This window comes from Tachypleus tridentatus, chromosome 12 (genome assembly GCF_004210375.1).
Source record: "Tachypleus tridentatus isolate NWPU-2018 chromosome 12, ASM421037v1, whole genome shotgun sequence".
In the NCBI taxonomy this organism is placed as follows: domain Eukaryota; kingdom Metazoa; phylum Arthropoda; class Merostomata; order Xiphosura; family Limulidae; genus Tachypleus; species Tachypleus tridentatus.
In genome coordinates, this window is record NC_134836.1 from 95,174,767 (window position 1) to 95,196,882 (window position 22,116).

The 22,116-nt window shown below is 31.5% G+C and overlaps 1 protein-coding gene and 1 long non-coding RNA gene across 17 annotated transcripts in view; one reads left to right on the top strand and one right to left on the bottom strand.

Moving 5' to 3' along the window:
• The window catches only part of LOC143234061 (uncharacterized), a 54,334-nt gene that overhangs the window by 25,968 nt on the left and 6,250 nt on the right, over positions 1-22,116 (top strand). For 3 of the 4 annotated variants that reach the window (XR_013018499.1, XR_013018501.1, XR_013018502.1), the window contains one exon: positions 21,718-22,115. This is a non-coding gene — a long non-coding RNA (uncharacterized LOC143234061). Of the gene's footprint in view, positions 1-21,717; position 22,116 lie in introns of those variants that run through there. The other variant, XR_013018500.1, reaches the window with a different exon arrangement.
• LOC143234059 (protein vein-like) overlaps positions 1,353-22,116 on the bottom strand; it is a 111,564-nt gene continuing 90,800 nt past the window's right edge. For 3 of the 13 annotated variants that reach the window (XR_013018498.1, XR_013018495.1, XR_013018494.1), the window contains 5 exons: positions 19,508-19,578; positions 11,022-11,061; positions 8,686-8,781; positions 7,201-7,301; positions 1,353-4,600 (listed from right to left, as the gene is read on the bottom strand). Coding sequence is in view for 4 of the 13 variants with exons in the window: in XM_076471099.1 (XP_076327214.1) it covers positions 19,511-19,578; positions 20,716-20,823 (176 nt within the window). In the remaining 9 variants the exon portion in view is untranslated. Of the gene's footprint in view, positions 4,601-7,200; positions 7,302-7,356; positions 7,818-8,685; positions 8,782-9,069; positions 10,617-11,021; positions 11,062-17,844; positions 19,579-20,715; positions 20,824-22,116 lie in introns of those variants that run through there. The other 10 variants (XR_013018493.1, XR_013018490.1, XR_013018491.1 and 7 more) reach the window with 9 other exon arrangements.

Sequence of the window (22,116 nt, forward strand, 5' to 3'; positions counted from 1 at the left end):
GTATTAGGATTTTTTTTTTTCTAAATTAGTGATGTAATATACCATTTTCATACCATGGATGAATTTTTCTGCTACAGAAAGATACTGGTTGAATGAATAAAGATGTTTGTTTTAGACTTCTTTAATTTTATTCTTGTATTATTTGAATATAATTGAGCCAGCAGCAGAATATTTCTTGAGAGTGAAATATATTCTGAATACTTTAAAAAGTTGCAAGATCTTTCACAGAAAAATATTAAGTTTTTGCAAAACATTTCAAATATAATTTTTAAACAACTCTTTATATAATTCAGTGTGATATGGCAGAATTGATTTGCCAGTGTGTGTGTGCACTTAATATTTTTAATTGTGAAAACACTTTGAAAGAGAGGGTATTTTACATACACTCTCTTTTTCAAATTAATTTTCATAGCAATTAGAAAAATTGTAATATAAATATATGCATAAGCATTTTTGTATAAGTATTATATATGCAGTATATTCTAAGGCAGCATTTCTTAAGTTATGGACTACAATCCAAAACTGGTTCATTGGAATATGTGAAAGGACCATGAACAGACTCTGAAATAGATGTAAGTATTTAATAAGCCAGATGGATTTTGTACTCAGGCTATTTACTTGTTTGTGACTGGCTAGTGATGTTTACAAATGGGTCCTCAGATTGAAAAAGGTTGGGAACCACTGGTATAAAAGTTTAAAAAGTGTTGCCCAAAGTAATTAATATATTTGTAAAGTAGTGATTATACCATCAGAAAGACTGAATTAGGAAAATGTTTTTCTGTTATTTTCTATACAGTAAATGCTTTTTTTGGATCTCTATTTCACATGATTCCAAATACATATGAAATGCTTAGATTTGGGGCATGAATGTTAAATAATTTTTTACATGCTTGTGGTTGCTTGTGTTTTTAAGAACTCAATCCAAGAAGGGCATCTCAGATTAAAAATCAATCTTGTATTAAAAGGCAAATTATATTTAAAACATTATTTATCTAAATCAAACTTGTTAAGCCATATCTTATTTATAAAATATGGCATGATAATTCAATGATTTTTAATCATTTTTATGTTGTAAGAGTTACACAAGTATGCTTTTCTGTTTTGATATTTATTTTCATTGTCAATCTGAAATGCTTATTTGAACATTTTAATATTGAGTTTTCTGGTTGAAACATGAACACTATGAAGTGGAATGCTATTCAGTGTTCATGTTCTAGTGTAGAAATTGTGATCTAACAAAAGAAAATAATTCTAAATTGGACATGAGTTAGCATACTTCAATGATGTTTTAAAAATGTTTTAAATGAAGAGCTACAAATGTTTTGTGTAGAAACTGAAAAATGAAATTGAGGATCTCTGAAAGAGTTTTATTTTGCCAGAATTACAGCATCATTTTGTTTAATCAGAAGTTCACAAATTTGCAATGGACAAAAACATATTTTACTTTTTTTTTATTTTACTTACAAGATTATTTGAAAAAAAACACAACAAAACACAATGTGAGCAGAAATTTAGAATAGCCACGATCTAACATTTATCATCCTTAATAATAACAGTATGCAACTATAAGTATTTTGAGTATTTTTCAAGATACATTGTGTTTTGGTACTATTATTAACACTCCTTTTTACATCTAACATAAAGTAAAAATATTAATGTATATATAAAGGAAATAGAAATTTTGATTTTCATAATAGTAAATAGATTAAAAGTTGTAAAAAAATTACTAGTGACAACAAACAGTAAAAACACATCTGGGTTTTTGTAAATTTGGAAACTACATCATTTAATATTAGTCTTCTGCACATTCATAACTTAAATACAACAACATAATTATATATTAGATCAACTGAAAATAAATTACCTTTGGGTCAAGTTTACTTCAGTTGATTCCATTTAAAACATACAATTTACAGCTAACATTTAGGGTGTGAAATGTACAGCCTTTTTTTTATCTTTGCATATATTTTATCACTGTCATTATTTACAATAAAACTCAAACAACTATGTAGTTTCTTAATGATTGCAACTCTTACTGTTCACTAAAATGCTTCTGGGAAGGGAAAAGTGTGAAACTATTGGAGCTAAGGTAGTAAAGAAAATGCTGATAAAATGGCCCCACAATTGTCACTAATTTACTGTTTACTAACATAATGCAGGGCATGACAGAGTAGTAAGTACAAGATTACATGAGGTTTTACAAGAAGTACAAAAAGCATTTCCGGTGGGTTGGTAAGATTTAAAAACTTTTGTTTTTTTAATCAAAGAAGAGAAAAATACTCTTAGGTTTTGGCAAGCAGGCCACAAAATAAGTCGTCAATTCTTATTAAACAAACCTTCAGTTTCCTCTGTACAGACATACATAGATTCCTAAAGAATCTTTCTTATTGGCAAGATTCAGGAATATTTTTCAAGCTGAAATGAGAAGTTTTATTTTCCGTATCTTCCTATCCAATGTAATTGAGGGAACTTGTAAAAATCAATACTTTGTAACACATTTCAGTGTATTAATTTTCAGTCAAACACACTATTGTATAAGGAAGATGAAGTCTGTTTCAAAAGCTATATTTATGTATTTTTATTCTTAAAAGCAGTATTTTCCAAACTGTTGTCATGGCAAGTCACTAGGGGTGTCACACACCACACATGCACACACACACACACAAATTAACCCAAAATTACAAAAACAAACTTGCATGTGGCAGTAAGGGTGTTTGAATAAATTAAGATAAGTAGATTACAGTGTTGTCAGTGAAAAAAGTTGTAGAGCCACTGCTTTAATGTTACTTGCCAATAAACTCTGGAATTTTCCAGTCATTCTGAGTCTTGTCTATGATATTATTAATTATTTGGAATTACTGTGTATTTTCAATATGTTGAGTATAGCACTGATATCTAAAACATGTTCCAAATCTGTGTTTATTCAGGGGTCTTTTTGTTTAAATTCTAGTGGGGTATTTTGGACCTACCAATACCACAAAATGGGGGATATGTCTACATTTAAAATGTAGTATCAATACATCATAAAAATACTACAGTTGAAAACCTCAGTATGCATATTTGATATATCTAGCGCTAACAGGACTTTTTTTTAATTCGTGGTCTATTATGAGCAATATATTATGTATATAGGTACTGCTAAGTGGTTATCCTGGTTTAGTATATTACTGGCATAATAATTTGTCTCTTGTTACACAAGTAAAATATATTTTAATATTAACAACTTTTCTAGATATATAACAATGAAATTCCATAACCGTTTGGAGCAGAAAAACAAATTGTGTTATACCATTATAGTCTGTCTGTATAATACTGTACCACATTTTTGCTCATAACGACGCTTGATACATATATATAGTAGATACTGTTAGCATTGACAGTTCGTATCTGTTACTGTCTATAACCCGTATATTACACTAGTAGCTTATATATATATGGTCGAGCACCAAGAGTTAGCAATGTGCATGTAACAAATAGTGAAAAGTGCATGTAAAACCAGCCAGTTTTTCAACAAATGAAAACTTTCAATTAATAACCAACTTTAAAATTTTCTACAAGTTAGCTTTATTCCTCTGTAACTTGTGAAATCTATTTCTAATGTAACGTAGAACATATCTAGCATTGATAACGTTTCAGTGCTAAGTTGAAAATGATTATATTTTGTTAATCTCTAATATAAACAACTGTTTTGTTTTTTGTTTGTAGATTTTTCTATTACTACCATTGTTAGAGGAAAACGTGACAAAAAAAATGTTTATTCCACTTGCTTTTTCAGAATCTACCAAAAACTTTTACTTGCCTAAAATATGCTGAACGAACACAAACAAGCCGAGCCTGTCTGTAACAGGCTGTTTGGTCCCCTCGTAATGAATCTCTCACATCCTTGGAAATTGTGAAACTCTCGAAGGGACTGAACTAAATCGGTATATTTACAAAGGGCGTCACGTCATTATATTCAGATTAGCTCGAGTAATCGTCCAAGTTCCATTACTTCCTACGTTGATTTTGTTTGTTTTTCCCCGATTTCACGAAAGCCTTATACGGTGATGCCTATTACAGTTACCACATAAAGCTTAGTTTGGAGAGGAATATCAGTATTTCACGTATATTCGCTTTGCTTCTTTGTTGAAATTTATACGAAAGTTGAAGGCATATTAATTTTAACATCTGCCTTCACTTAACACAATGACTGCAGTGAAACACATTAACTGTTGTTGTCCTTCACTATTTTACAACCTTTACTCGTTTTTCGAAGAGAACAGCTTCATACAAATTACACCAGTAGGCAGTAACGACATTCATTATCTGGTGAACACAATAATAATTTGAATTATGTCATCATTTGAACTATGTTACTTTGCTCGAGCGATGTATATTTTCTGGTGCTGAAGAAATGTCTTCTCATATCTTTAGGTGTTAAACAAATGTGCTATAATTAATTTGATCCATTACTGCTGACAACTAACAAAACCTCGTGGCTGTCGGGAATTTTTCAAAGCTACCCAGCGAGACCAGCTCCTAGGTTTCACATAAAGGAGATTCGGTTATCCACATATATTGTTCGATATTCCTTCTTCGTTGTCTAACTTCAAGTGCAATGCTATCGCAGGAATTTAAACAGCAAAGTTAGGAATTAGTACAATGTTTCGACCAGGTTAAGGGAATGTTTGCTATACTATTTTTAAAATAAGTATGCTGTCTATTATTCAAATACACTTGGACTGGACACGATATATTATTTTTCTTATTTATTTTCAGTAAAACTTTAACTGTAGTTGTTTGTTGTTTTTTTTTTGTGGTGTAAGAACAATTATATTTTTATTACACTATATTTCAAGATACTTTCAATTCCAATTTTTAGAAAGCATTAAACGATTTTAGGATATCAGACGTGAGATCATTATTCCTTGACTGACTTATGTCTATATGGTTACGTGTGTTTGTGTATATATATTTATATAGACACACACACACACATGTACATAGTTTTGAACTATAGTAACCACTGGCTCTTATTTCTTTTAAACGCAAGCTTAATATAGGGTTGAACTGGATTGAATGTAAGTTATGTGACCACATCTCTTCTGTTGACCATGAACGATAATGGGGGCAAAATGTGTTACATAAAGAAAGTCTAAACCATGGATATAGATAAGTCGTATACGAATTATTGGAAACTTTGAGTATTTTGGTGATATATGACGCATGGTGTTGTTAATTTAGTCATACTTTATAGTTGTAGTACACATAATTGTATCAAGCAAACAAACACTGAATCATTTTTTGTTTGTTTGGAAGTTGAGCACAAAGCTACAGAATGAGTTATCTGTTCTCTACCCATCACGGCTATCGTTGTAAGCCCACAGACATCCCGCTGTGCCACTGAGAGGTGGGGAGATGGCTGTAACTGAATCGCATGCTAGGACTTGTTGAGAATTTCACGTCTGTACTTCAATATTGCGAAAGACTGTTTTTATAAATCATAAGGAAACGAAGAGGTTGGAATAATAACGTATGTACTGTGCCACAGAATGATACATCGCTAGGAATATTTTATGGTGTGCTTGGGCTGAACCATCTCTTGCAGAAAATGCAAAGTCAACATGATTAATTACATTGATATGGAAGTTGACACATTAGTGTTTTCCACCTATCAACAAACCTGATAAGTAGTTTATCTGATCTTTCGACGTTATTTTTATTGTTACTAGTCGGGGTACCCGGACCCTCAACGGAAGTTATGCAAATTCACGATTAATGAAAGGTTATCTTAGGAGAGGAAAAGTTGTTTCCTTTATATATAATTAAAAAACAAACAAAACACGCACACGCCTAAGATACCCATAAAAATAGCAAAATAAAATGTGAAACCATAAATTTGTATGTATCTCCTTATAGACTCAAAAAAACATGCCAAATTTGCTATCAATAGCGGCGAAGTAGTGGGTTAAAAAATACGCAGAAACACTAATTAAAACCGCGAAATACAAAATTGAAAATTTGTGTGCGTTTCCCCATGGACCTGCTTAACCTCCACACTAATTTTGGTGAAGGTCCGTCGATACCCTGCAAAGTATTTATATGGACACACAGCAGACAGTACTATTATATTCATATAGAGGGGGCCAGTGTATTAGATCCGTGTAGAAAGTATTCATGGCGTCATATATGAACGTTGAGAATGGAGACAAGTAAAGTTTTCCGTGACAGGAGGCGGAGCGGAAAAATCATTACACTTATTGCAAATTTACATGCACACGGGATAAAAATGTCGCAAAGTTGAGGGGTTGCTTATCCCGTAATGAAAAAAAAAACACGTTTTTCCCGTATCATATAAGCAAGAGTTATATTTTAATATGATGTTCTATTTAAACAGAAGACTGGTATGACCCAGTGGTTAAGGCACTAAAATCATATTCTACGGGTCTCGCGGTATTCGAATTCCCTGACCGAATATACTTGTCCCTTTAGCCATGTGGTCGTTATAATGTCGGTCAATCTCTCTTTTGGTTAAAAAGGAAATCAACATTTGGCGGTTTATCACATCTAAATTAGGAGCAGGTAGCACAGATAGTTCTCACGTAGTTTTTGTTTAAAATTGAAAACAAAAAAGGTTAGTATTAGTAAGTACCTGTTTTGTGTATGCTTATTCCAAGGAATTTTCATATTAAGCAAAAAAAAAAAAGAGTAAATGGTAGTTTTAACATTGAAAAGTTAGTTTTTAATATTAACATTGTGCCGACTAATTTTTGTTTTTTGTTTTCTGATGTGTGTATGAATTTTAAATATGCTAGTGAACATGTTCTTACTTTCGTTTTAAATATCACAGTCAACACTGTTATTCCATTAGAAGTTGCCGCGAGTACTGATTGGTTGCTCCCACTTCATCATCGCTTATGCAGTAGGGATAGATATGGCCATTTGGTTCATTTAACTCCAAAGATGCTTTTGTTTAAAAATACAATACAATAATGTTTTATGATAAGCTATACTATAACATCACCCTTTTCGCTGGGTGACGTTGATATGTTTTAAACCAAGAAATGATAAACAAGAACCCGTGGTTGTAAAATTGTTCTTAATTTCAGACATCTGATTAACCAAAACCTAATGCATTTCATTGGATCTTTGCATTATTTAAATTGACATCTTTTTGTGAATTTATTAAATATTTTAATAAATACATAAAATATGTACTACCTGATAAAATGTCAGCCTCCGATATAAAATGAATATCAAATTTGTATGTTTAAAACATCTTTATGTGTTAGGCTTTTGGTTTATCCATTTTAAAGTGTAATCTGAAAAATAAATAAATAAAGCAGGAGGTGAAATAACTTTATAACTTTACATCGAACAATATATTTAAAATATGCAAAGTTGAAAAAACATTTCAATGTTTTAGTAACGAAATGTCTAAACGGAAAACAAATTTCGACACATGAAAACACCTCATCTTTGCCAAGAAACCTAGTTGAAAAATCAAATCAAAGAGACTGAAGTAATTTCATTTAACAAAAACAACGAAAGGAAAAGTAACCAGGAAATTTGCTCGTCTTTCTTAAACCTTCACATACAATAAATTATTATTTATGGTAGAGATGCCGCTGGATACCATCACATAAAACTCATACCCAGGATGTATTTTGCACTATTCCAATTCTATTTCGGTAAACTTCAGCACATTGCTTTTCAGAACTGTTAACCTTTGCTTTAATTATTTTGTCTGATAGCTGCGTACCAGGGTTTAAATGTCGTTTCTTTCCCATATCTAATGGCGCCCCTTGTTGAGCGTAAAGAGGACATGACATCAGAGTCTGCGGGGCAGTTAAAAAAATATTCGTGACAGATAATCAGCAGATAACAATGCACAGCGAAATAGTACAAATTATAATATTTGAGAAAAACTTAGCATTTTTTTACCTAAAATATAATTATTTAAAATATTTCATAGTATCCTGAATATTTCATCATTTCACTCTCGCTGTATAGTTTGTTTGGAATTTCGCGCAAAACTACACGAGGATTATCTGTGCTAGCCGTCTCTAATTTAGCAGTGTAAGACTGGAGGGAAGGCAGCTAGTTATCGCCAACTGCTGGGCTACTCTTTCACCACGGCTGAAAGGGCGAGGATTTTTGGTGTGATGGGGATTCGAACCCTCGGATCAGGAGTCGAGTGTTTTAAACACCTGGCTGTGCCAGTCCCTCATTGTATAATATCTCCTTGTAGATGGAGAAATAAGACCAAAGCTATTACCTATTCTTCTCACTGTATAACGTCGCAGAATAGGTTATAGTTTTGGTCTTGTTTCTACATCTACAAGAAGATCCGGTTCTCATACGTAAATAATTTGTTAACTTTGTAATAGTTTTTTTTTTATTCTATTTATGCTTCGCCTTAGGTTATCAACTTTTATTCGTATGTACAATATCTATGTAAACTTTTAAATTATCTGAAACAAGTGTTTTCAGTTTACCTCTTTTTACACATAGAAATAATTGCTAGTAATTGTTTCTATATTTAACCCAAGACACTATAATTACTTATAATATTGGCACACAAAAAAATAATTTAAATAACACTGTAGTATAACATTGTTTATACTAGTAATTATTAGTATTTTGTTAACCATATTCGGAGAGTTTGGTTTTACAAAATATTTCTAGAAATTCGTGCGTACTTACTTGTATGAAACGATCCCAGTGAAACTTAAAACAAACACTAAATGACCACAGAAAAATTGAAGACAATGACGTGATACTGATACTTCCTCTCCAAGTCTGAAAAGAACAACAAACTAAATATGACCTCTATTTACTTGTGGCAGACTATATTTTGTTCTAGTTCAGTAAATTCTATGTGATATTTGGAATTTTTTGTTTGTTTGACACGCACACAAAACATTTTTGTACAAAGTTTAAAGATGTCGCAACAAAACTGTCTTCCTAACCTTTTTAATATGCCGTTTAATATTTGTGTAACACCATAAGAAAGAAATAGCAAAAGTAAGAAATAATTTTAAAATTACTATCTTTAAAAAAATTAGAATTATAAAGTGAATTTGGCAGTTTAGTCGGCCGAAACAACCTAAAATATATGAGATACTAAGTAATATGGAACGGATATTTGGCATACTTTTTCAATTAACGAAAGTGAAAAAATAAAATATTTTTATAAGATTCAAAACATCTCTTAGTGAAAATTTTGTACTAACTCGTGGTGTACTGCAATGTTTCATGTGGTGTCAGTTTCTAAGTTCGTTAACTTACAGAATAAAATATGATGTTAATATTAAATCTTAAGATATGTAATTGTAGGAAGATTAATTGTATCATAACATATTTCTATTAAAAACATAGTTTAAAAAAATTGGGCATTGTAATTTTTTCTTTTCGTCAACACAAAATATAAAGATTCAGACCAATAATTAAGAAAGTGTTCATAGTGTTGTCACACGTTTTTTTAACTCCCTTTTAGCATTTTTGGAAGCTCCATTCTTGGTAATGAATATGATATTAAAGTAAAAGCATATGTAAAGCACCATCTTGGTTTTTGTATTCAGGTGTATATTAATACAAGTAAATATTTCTTAATTCTGGTGTTACTGAGGTTTAACTGCATTTTAAAGAACGTTGCTTCAAGTTTCGTACTGCTCTTTGAACTATATCGATCATGCTTAGCCTAATGGCTATTTCAGACGTACCGACACATGCATATGGACCTATTTTTATTCAATAATCACACATCAGTTTAAAATACCTCACATTTTCACCAAATTAGCAGCTTCCTACAATGCGTTATGATTGACTGAACAAATGTCAACTTCAGTATCACATTGGTCCAGAAAATGTACGAGACTACATCATTTTGGGTGAACATGCATCTAGATTTTTCTAGAAGGCAACCTCCTCTACTAAAATATTACTTTTTCAAAATTCTAACTCAAACGTAGTCTTATAAGTTTGCAATCTTGCTATTTTCCAATGCCGCAATTTCTATATTAACAACGTAGGGTCAAATGGGATTGTTGTGATTTTGGCTTTTCAGCCATCTTTCTCATAAAGACTGCTGTTGGTTGAGGTGTGGCTAGAAGGTAATGAACGTTTGGCTTTTTAATTTTCATCAGTCTCAAATCTTACCTTATGAACAGTTTTAGGAGATATACTTAATTTCATCACAACGACTTTGGTGACAGAAAATTCTGTTTTGATCATACCATTCATCCTACGAATGGGAACATTGCTCTGAATCGGTTAGGGTGTGATTTTGAAGCCAGTTGCTGTTCAGATGCTATACTGGGCTAGTTTATCTGCTGAGAACATTGAAGGCTACCTTCTTCCAAACGATACGTCCATTTCAATGTTCGAATATCTTTCTCCAGAAAGGACTTCGACATGTTCATACTGCCATACTTGACACATTGCAGCATTTCCTGATATATGATCGGGAATGCAACAAATATGTAGGTGTTATAAATCAAGTTGGTGGCACCATGGCTCTCATCTTTTGTAATACGTACTTCACTACCATAAGCAAGTTGTTCAAATAAGGCGCGATTAACCCTCTTTATTAAAGTCGTCGTTACACTTATTTGCCCTACCCCATCATTCTTCCTCTAAGAAAAAAAGAATAAATACTACATTTAAGAATAGCACGATATTTAATTTGATTTTAAACAATTCATTTTACGTGCACTTCATAACCTATACATTTAATAGATAGAATGATAGATATTAAACTATTAAGATTGGTGCTTCAATAGAGAAAACAATTGACGACAAATAAAACCATTGTTTGGTTTGTTTTAAGCAAAGGAACTTAATGTCAGGTGAGTGGACGAACGCAAACATACACGAATAATTAGTGAACAAGGTTTTAACAAATGTTAAAAAAATAATCCACTCTTATGAAGAATATATTAACTCTAGGTGGTCAGTGATTATTGTAATGTAATGAAACAGTGATCTAACAAATTATTAAATATCAAGTCAGATATTTCGACAGAATCATGAATACTTACATAATGATACCATACTGACATCACTCTCGTTCCTGAGGTGCTGTAAAAGTGAATAAAATCATTGAATAGCGTCCTCCTTCATTTAAGAAAATTAGAAGTTAAAGCATAAAAATAATACAAAGAAATAATAAGGCAAACACTTAGTGACACCATTAATTTTGAGGCGTGTTAAGGGATGTTTTATGCTGTTATCAGCAAATCGTAGAATGTTTATCATTGGTTGATAGCCCTTGAATCTTTGAGAACGTCAACTAAACATACTTTCTAAAAAGCCTTCATGTTTTGTTGTTTTTTAAATTCAGATATTTGTGACAAGTCATTCAAGCAACATTTAAAGTCGTGTAATTAAACATAATCTCGTTTCTCATTGGTTCTACCATTGCATATAGCTCTACCACGATAGGTACCTTCATGTACTCCGATAACATAAAATAACTGGGTACATGTGTCTTACACTTAAAACCCTAAATCATAGTTTTGACTAAAATTTTTAAATAGTAACTTGATACTGTTAAATCATCATCAGAATCTAATAGTTTCAATGGAAGATTAACTTAACAGAACTTAATGTTTTCAATCAAGTACATTTCCGTAAATATAAGCTTAGCTTACGTGAGTCTGATAGGTTATAATTAAACTACACATAAAGCACTTACTGCATCACCTGACAGCCTAATAAATGGAACTTGATTATCTTGATATTGGTACGTTCAGATGTGGCTGTGTTAATGATTTTTTATCATTATCAGTTTATTAATTTATTTACAAATTTAAATGATAACTTGTTACAAAATCATTACAACGGTTTTCGACAAAACTTTGCACTTCTTTAGTTGTAAACATAATTTTATAACTAGCAATCAAAACTTGCTTTTTTATTTCTCGAGAACAAAATAAAAGATGAGCTCAGACGATATCGAAACTTTCGTTTATGGATAACTCAATGGTTTTGATGCCTGATAAAAGGTCAAGGTCGCATCAAAAGCAAATGTGGAGTAAATAACTGGTGTTATTCTACTATACGATTGGTTTGTTTTGAATTTCGCGCAAAGCTATTCGAGGGCTATCTGCGCTAGCCGTCCCTAATTTAGCAGTTTAAGACTAGAGGGAAGGCAGCTAGTTATCACCACCCACCGCCAACTGTTGGGCTACTTTTTTATCAACGAATATGGGATTGACCGTAACATGGCTGAAAGGTCGAGCATGTTTGGTGTAACGGGGATTCGAACCCGCGAATTACGAGTCGAGCGCCATAACTACCTGGCCATTCTACAATAAGAAAGAGCTGACGTTAATTTTTATAAAAGTTCGCGTGTTGTACGTATCGCTAAACAGGACACTAATTCACAAAGAAATGGCCTTTTAATGTCTCAGGGATGAGCTTGAAAGTGTAAAAATTTGCTCCATGGTGCAGACATGATCAAATAGTTCATTGTGCAACTTTGAGTAAACTAACAAATAAAATATACTTCTCTATACAAATTGTACAATGTTCTTTCATGATTATCAAGATGCTGTGTGCGTGTTTTGCATTTAGAAATTTAATTGAAGTGTTTTACAAGGTCCAGCTTTTTTACGTTACGAGCAAAACGTTTTATGACATACTAAACTTTCATAACATAACTACATTATTATTTTCGATTGGAATATATCTGATGAAAGGGACACAATACGACTTTGCAAGTAGGTAATTTTAATATAATTCTCAGTATTATTTTGTGTATCAACGCACTGTTTTAAATGAAATAATTAAATCAACCTTCGTAGATATTTAAACGTTTCAAAAAACCACCCAATCCTACACAAGGTTGTGTGTGTGCCTCTTCGGATCCCAGATTATTTGAAGTACCAACATTGTATTTCACACTAGATAAAGCAGATGTAGTTTGGTTGACATGTTGTAACAAATGCTTCTTTACGTTCACTCATGGATTCTTAGAATTACTGGCTTAGTTTTATCTTGTTTGTTCTGTGTTTGCTTAACGAGCTTTAAGAAGAAAAAAAGATAAAATTGCTGGTTCGTCAGATCTTGTGAATGGAAATAAATTGAATTAAGATAAAATGATGTTTATGATTGTGTGTTTTATTATACGAAAGCCACATAGGGCTATCTGCTTAGCCCACCGGGGGGAATCGAACCCCCAATTTTAGCGTTATAAATCTGTAGACTTACCGCTGTAAAATTATTATTATAAATTAATTGAATAACGTTTCATTGTTTAATTTGATTCACACCATAACGGTCGTTGTAAATGAAATTTGTAATATATACACCACTATTGCTTCTGTCGTATCCTAGCCAATATGGAGAGCCATAGTACCATGCAGATAATCTCGTTGTCACTGAAGATGATAGATGCAGTGTGGTTAACATTATATTTTCATTTACTTTCAATCATACTTTTAAAACACTTCTTAACAAGAAAAGTAGATACGAAATAAAAAAAGTGTTAGCAACCCAGGCGTTATGAAACTGGAAGATAAACTCAAGAAACTTAACAGCAAGAAAAATTCAGTTGTTTTATTATTTCTTAAAAACTTGTGTGACGTTGCGTACGATATGTTTAAAGTGTGCAGATCAAGATGAAATACAAGCTATGTTTGGCATATTCAGTTCAGTTCTATTCTGAAAACATGTTTTTCTTGTCCTTGAAAAATCAGACTGTAGCATTTGCAGAACCTATAGAGTACAAAGGTCCAAAGAATATTTTAACTTCCTTGAAGTAATATATCCACGACTAGACAATGTACTAATGTAGTATCATGCCCAATAGATGGCACTATGTCAGCAAATTTGAATTTAAACAAATAAAAAAATAAGAAACAAACGATTTGAGAAAAAGACTGTTTGTTTGAAGTTACACACAAAGCTATGCAATGGGCTATTTGTGATTTGACCACCACAGGTATCGAAACCTGTTTTCTAGCGTTGTAAGTCTGTAGATATTTAACTGTACCATTGGGGTGAAGGAGTGCGTAGAAGGCTGTTGATTTGAGAACTGTTTCAACTTGTTTGTTTGTTTTTGAATTTCGCGCAAAACTACACGAGGTTTATCTGCGCTAGCCATCCCTAATTTAGCAGTGTAAGACTAGAGGGAAGGCAGCTAGTCATCACCACCCATCGCCAACTCTTGGGCTACTCTTTTACCAATGAACAGTAGGATTGACCGAACAGTATGACGTCCCCACGGCTGAAAAGGCGAGCATGTTTGGTGTGACGGGGGATTCGAACCCGTGACGCTCGGATTTCGAGTCAAGTGCCTTTACAACCTGGCCATGTTAGGCCCTGTTTCAACTTTGTAATCATCAATTGCACTTACCCTTCAGCTTTATTCATTACTAGAAGAATTCGAGACATAGGACGATAAATTCTTATTAATTTTCAATTTGAAAATAAAATCCAAATATTTTATAAATATGTTTCTTTAAAAGTTCATTATACAATAGTTACAATATATTTATAAAGCGTGTTCATAATTTTTCTAATATTTCACGAAAACAACATTCTTTGTATATATTTGATCATCTTCTGTGAGTGGCCCTTAATTGGAATTTTGACTTATTTATATTTTTATGTTATGTTCAAATCTGTTTTTATATAAAACCTTATAGCTTGAAACACCCAGAAAAAACGATTGTCGACGAAATGTTTCTATTTGATTAATTGTCTAACCCTATGATTTATTAATTATTATGGTAAATAATTTGTTACTGAAGGGCAAATTCACAAAGATATAACTTATCACAAAAAATCCTTATAAATGTTTTGATTTAAATTTTACGAATCTTTTACTAAAGGTGTGAAACATCAACAACAATGTGTTTTGACAGTATTTATTGGGCTGAATAGATACTTAAGCTGTTTTTTCTAATATGCATACGGTAAATGGTGTTCATTACTTAAAGTATAATATTCTCCCTGGCTTAATCTAGAATTATATTTGAGTTTTTAAGATTCAAAGAACTTGTTGTAAATATTATGATAAATATATAAAAAATCAAATAGAATAGTAAAAGATTAATATAAATTCCCAATTTCAATGTGACTTTAACACGAGAATTATATATGATAGTTGTGTGATATAACCAACGTACACCGAGTTCTTTGTGATCAAATGTCAACAAGTAATTCAAATCTGTAACATAAACTATTATGTTCTTTTTTTAATATTGTGATATCTTGTTCTAAATGTGATGAGATTTGAAATCGAGACTTCTGCTTGAGACAAATAACTGAGCCAATTTGAACTTTACCAACAGAGTCGAGCATTACAAACAGAGAGTGGCTATTATATACATAGATGATGAAATTGTCAATAGCCATTTTAATTTAACTGGATATCTTCCCTTGTCTTTTTTTTGCGTGTATTTTTCTACTCATGACGACGGACGCCTAGCGCTAGACCTAACGTATTAATTACTCTTTCAAGAACATGAAAACTTGTAATTCCTAAAAAGTCACCCGCTTCTTAGAATCACCCCTTTTTAAAATCTGATAAGTTGTTTATTGTAAAGACAGTTTTAAAGATATAATGAATTTAAACCTATAGATATACTCTGCTTAACAAAAAGTTAACTTTTGTCGTAATAGACACATAATGTGAAATAACACAACAAACACTATTTTTGTTTTGGAATAAGAGAATATATACTCTGAGAGACAACAGTTTTCTAGATGTGAACGAACTATATGATCAATAAATTTATGACAAAATTATTTTATTTCCAAACAGTTGTAATGTAGCATATGCAATGAAGTTAAAGGTGATAAGACAGATTGATTTTTGTAATAATCAATCTAAGGTATGTAAAAATATATAACCTAAAACCTTTAGATCTAGATGTCAAGATTTTCCTCTTAACTCAATTTGATCTGGAGTTTAACCTTTTTTAAAAAAACTACCAGTTTGCAACCATTGTAACGAAAGTGTTTGACCATCAGTGTGATCTTAATATTTGAGCTTCGATTCATCAAAAATTAATAAATGGATCTTTCGTACCAAATTTTATCGAAATCAGATGAAAATCTGTGCAGTTATGCTATTAACATATTCATTCACACGGGAATGAAAATGACAGTCCCGCCGACAGGAAGAGATAATAAATTTTGATTTCATACTGACTCAGTTGATGTTTTCATTAAACATAAAAATATAAAATTAGTTAAAAACGAAATACACGAGTTTAAGAAATTGTTTTTATATAAGCCAATAACAGTTTCCAATAAAGGAAAAGTAAACTGATACATCCAGGGGCGTAAGCGAAAATCTATAAAGGGTGATGCTCCTTTTAGAGGAGTGTGAAATAAGTGTAAAAGTCAGGGGCATGCCTGTTGGAGAAACATTTTCCTTTTCGCTCAAAATGGTACATTTTGACAATCTTTAAAGGTTGTTTCACACTTTCATTACATGTTTTATACACAGGCACGTGCATAGGGGGCCAGACCGTTTCCGTAGCACCTGTCTCTTACTTTTCCACATGAGAGACGTCAGTTGTTTCATACAAAGGAATATTAGTGTGCAAATTATCGACACAAACACAATTTTATAAACATTACGATTAAATTCCAAATTCTGTACTGTTTGCGAAAATTCAGAATTAACTTCAAAGATATACTTAGTGCATGTACATTCTTAGGCATTTTAACCATAAATTCAGGCAAACTATGTCCATATATACCAATATTTGAAACAAGAATACAGATTTATGTAGAATTAATTTGAATACAGAGAATTATGGAGTTATTTTCAACAAAAATGGTTACATTAGTAAAATACTGCTTGTTTTTATGTGTTTAAACACAAAGTCACACAGTAGGTTATTGACATACCACGGGGATTCGAAACCCGAATTTTAACGTTTTAAGTCCATTAATAAAGTAAATGATACAATACATGACAGAAAAAATAGTTTATATAGATGTTTTGCTCTTGGAGAAATATCATACTATTGTTTGTTCATCATAATCTTTCATAAACATGTCTAAAGCCTACCTATTTCTAACATTAACTATAATTCTATCATAATTTTAAAGAGCAAAACAGTCCTCACGATCTTTTGCTATCTATTTTATTATTATCTTATGAAAAATAAAGCATTACCGCTCCTTGGAATTAGTTTCCTTACAGAAATTTGATATTCCTTTAACAAGCTTAAGTAGAGGATGAAGCAGGAATTATTCGCCAATAACAGATGAAAATAAGATGACTATAACATGTAGAATACTCAATGCTTTGAACATTATACAGTCGGAGTTTATAGGAAGCCAGCCTATTTATTATCTACGAAGTGAAAGAATATAAAAAAAATCAAAACACACATGCACATACAGGTTATCAGAAGCTAAATGTGAAGAGTTAATTTGCACAGTCGCTTTATGTTGGGTATATATGCTGCTTTTCAGTTATCCAGAACATCCCAAAGTCGAATACTGGCTAATAGCCAAAACATATAGTGAACTGAGCTGTCTCAGGTTTACCTGAATAATAAATTCCTTAACTTTCTGGCTTTCTCACTAGCAAAACAAATACAATTAGAATTTCCAATTACAGAATGTTACTCTATTGCAGAAAAGTCATAAAGGTAGTATTATAAAATTAACTAAAGGACTGGTATGACTGAGATTATGTTCAAACATCAAACTTTAGAAAGACGAAGTGGGGAAGCTAGCAATATGGGGATTTTATTGATTACGAGAAACCCACTTGAAATAAAAATGTATCTCAGAACGGCTGTTATGGGTATTAACACTTTTACTGATAAGGAGAGAACAACGTTTCGACCTTTCTTAACCTGAGGATGACCTGGAAAGGTCGAAACGTTGTTCTCTCCTTATCAGTGAAAGTGTTAATACCCATACGAGCCGTTCTGAGATACAATATGAGGATTTTATTCTCCATATAAATTCGAGACAACTTTGTCTGCTATGTGACCATTAGCCGGATCAAGTGATAAGTCCGCTTCCATCACTGTCTTGCTTGGTTCATTTTTTCAAGTTCAATGTAACTTTTTATTCAACAATACATTTTTTCTTAATACTTGTTTGTTTACTTTGTATAAGCTGGTATACATGGGTTACGAGGTTATAGAGTGCTTTCTATAGCCTCATAAATTTCGGACAGAGTAATAATAAAATAGGTAATCAAGGGTCGTGAAGACTGTTTGCTCTATCAGATGATAATTACCGCTAGCACTAGGTAGGCGTTAGGCTTGTTTAAGAAAGAAATCTCAGTTTTGGCTATTAGCCAGTTTTCGACTTTGAGACGCGTTGGATAGCTGAAAAGCGGTATATACACCAGAGATAGAGCGACAATGCCAGATAGCAAGCTCATCATATCTAGCTTCTGATGACCTGTAGAGAAGAAAATCCAGATGAATTTTGTACTACTTTAATACGGGAGTCCTTGCCATCCCTATATAGATTCAATGACTAGCAGACTGTCTTGTCGCCTTTAAATTTTATTACAGATGCGAAAAGAGCGTATAGGTATATTAAAGTACACTGTTTACTTTCGAGTAATAATTCGATCACAAACTTTACTGTATTATTTACATTTTGATGTTTAACACGATAAATAAAGTGGTTTGAAAATGAGTACCAATTAGAAACAATACATTTTTAGTTATATGCACATTTTTATAGTTTTGTATTTAAAAAAAATGAATTAGATTTGCGTGGTTTTTACTGAATTAAGTATCTAAATTTTTGAATACATCGATATTTTAGCCACATGGATAAATGGTTAAAATTCTAAATAAAAAAATAAACTAAGGACATTTTTTTGGAACAGTGGACTGACGTTTAATAAATAACAACTTTTTAAATTTAGATATTAAAGGATTATCTTATTAATAAAGTAGGTCGTTTTTACTTTATACAGAACATCTTTCTCTGTCCATAAAGATGACGTTAACTAGCGTCTTAAATAGAGTATATCCTTATGTTCCATTTAAATGTATTACGAAACCTGCTTTTAAAATACATATGGGGTTCTCGAGAGCAAGCTGTTTCTTGTGGATTACAAGGTTTTTTATCTTAGCTTTGCTAAAGTTTATATGTTGTATCCACCATCCGTTGATTGCAACTTTCTACGATCTAGCTGTGCTAAGAAGTATGTTGAATCCACCATTAGTTGGACTAAAAGTTTTCATGTTTTAACTATGTTAAGGAGAATGTTGGATCCACCAGTTGGAGGTTAGCATTAACAATGAAATAAATAAAACTAACCAAGAAAACCAGAAATGACATCTAGCATAACTTTCAATGCCACAACTGATTTAATGTTTTACGATGTGAATAAAACTGAAGATGAAGTGCAGCTGAGGATTTGTGCTTTAAATTAATGTGTTAAAAAAACGTGTTATCTATCTTAAACCAGCAGTTTTCACCGTATACTTATTCTATTGAATAATGAGCTTTTTTGTTTTATCTTAATGTCTACTGATTGGCTTACTTTTACCCTCTGTAATACAAATAAGATACATACACTCTATTTCCCCCAGTATCCCTCTAGTACTTTTGTAGTGGCAACGATGTCCGACGAATCCAGAGGCGCATCTGCAAGTAAAGAGAAATAAGAAAAATCACCAAACTACGTATATTAAACTACATCTAATTAAAAAAAGATAAAATCCTCCTCGTTTAAACATTTGCAAATTTATTTATTTTTCTAAAGGTGTTATGAATGGGCAATGCCTGTTTGTCTTCAAATTGAAAGAAAACGAAGAAAACGAATTGTTAAGAGGAATAGTAGAAATATTACACGTGTATATACATATTTACATGAAATACGAGTTTTTATTTTTGGGAATTATTTCTATTTTATTTTTTAAAGGGAGGTGATTACATTTGGCCTAATTACTGTGGCTTACAAAATGAAACCATTAATGAGCAAATATACAGTATACTTTCGAAACGAAGCAGACACATCAATACATCAACAAAGAAAATCGGAGAAAAGTATATGTTTTCTCTAAGTTCATAATTATTTGCAACCGGACCAAAAAATATATAATATTAAGAAGCTGCATGGAAAATACCATCCATCCCATAATAGTTCGATAATCGTTAAAAACAAAATGTATAAAAAAAATCACTGAAAGAGTGTAGTTATTATTTAATAATATAGTTTAAATCTGATAGCACGAGAAATACAACGTTTTGGAATAGAAATGAAGTAAAGTGTTTGGGTTTTTATATATTTTTACTTACAGACATTGTCTCGGTGTGAAAAGTAAAGCTTAAAATATATTTTGAGCCGCGAATGCAAGTAAAACTTATAAAATGCATCACTTTAAGAAAACAAGTCAAGAGTCTCTTTCTACTAATAAAAATACCATTTGAAACAAATACTGTAAGTTGGTTTAGTAAAACAAGAGAGCATTAAAAACTGTGTAAAGGAAACTTTGTTATGCTATATATATAAGATCACCAACAGTTCCATATCACAATTATGCTTGATTTTTCTTAATTATAAAGGCAATTTTAATATTTGTATTGCAATGACATATTGGTAATACGACCACGTCAGTCAGATAGAAAAGTACACGATCTTAATCTACTCGTGTTGAGAATGGTGGTAATCAGGTTGTAATTTTTTGTCTCTAAACTAAACAACCAAATCCGTGCCAACCCTTTGAATTCAAGCACCTAGAACACACAACTTACTGGTCCTTGTCTCTATCTTTAACCTACTTTTTTGCGACTTCCTCTGAACCTTTCTTCGGCGTGATGCTACTGAGACAAATGATCCAGACCTCGGTTTTCCGTTATTGGATGGAGGAGAGGAGGACCTTGTGAGTTCTGAAGAATTAAAATTTTATTACTGGCTTGTGTTGTTCTGAGAGCAGAACTGATGCCAACCATTTCACAGTTGTTTTTAAAATACAACATGCTGAACATGTAGTGTTAAGTGTTTTGTCAAGTGTTATATTCAGTTTATAAGCTGGTCTGCAAAAACGAATAGATTATCCCTAATGAACCAATAAAAGAAAATGCTTTCAAACATTGTTTTTTCTTTCGAAAGTATTTTTGGCCATAATCGAGTAACTTTCCAAACTTCTATGATATTCGTACAAAATACTTGATAAATGATAGAATGCAAAAGGAACCTATAAGGTTTTAAGTAAATGAAATCTGCTAGCTATAAATAATTCGAGTGTTTTACCAGCCGCAGAAGTGTTTCATGCCATCAGTAAACCGTTTCGACATATTTAAAATTTATTGAGATAAATAAATATGTGATTGTAGAATTCCTTATGTTCGTGCTTACACTTAAAATACATTTTATTTCCTATTGTGTCTGAAAACCTGTGGAAGCAGTAGATTTCTGTTCGCACAGAAAATGTTCTATTTATTATTTACGTTAAATTCTATTAATATATGTTTATAGAAACTTGAAGAAAGACTTATTAATTACTTCTAATATACATTAATAAAACTTGAAGAAGAGACATGTTAAATTCTATTAATATATAATAATACAAATTTGAAGAAAAGGCATTAAATTATATTAACATATATTAATAAAAAGTTGAAGAAGTGGCATGTTAAATTCTATTAATATATATTAATAAAAACTTGAAGAAGAGGCATGTTAAATACTGTTAATATATATTAATAAAAAACTTGAAGAAGATTGTTTTGATTGTTTTGGTTATTGTGTTTGAATAAAACCTATGTACTTTTCTCTTTCAGATTGTAATAACACCCACATAAGACACCATATTCCATAAGGTAAATGTTTAGATGTGATTAAAACTATATGGTCCTATTGGCTTGTGGTGAGATACAATGCTTTATATATTTCTTGACAAAACTAAAACAAAATAAAATATATTAAAGGCAGGGGAATGAACAGCATTGTTAATAAAATTATAGAATATATAAAAATGTAAGAGTCAGAAAATATACAATAATGGCGTCATCTTTTGGTGTAAAATTTGTTCGAATTTTTTTTTACAAAAATTTAGATTTTTAAATATTGATTGATAAAAGTGCAATAAAAACCTAGCTTTTTTCTTTTAATAATGTTTATAAAATTCTATCAAAACATGACGCTTTCCGGGAAGTATCTAAAAAGAGAAATAATGAAAT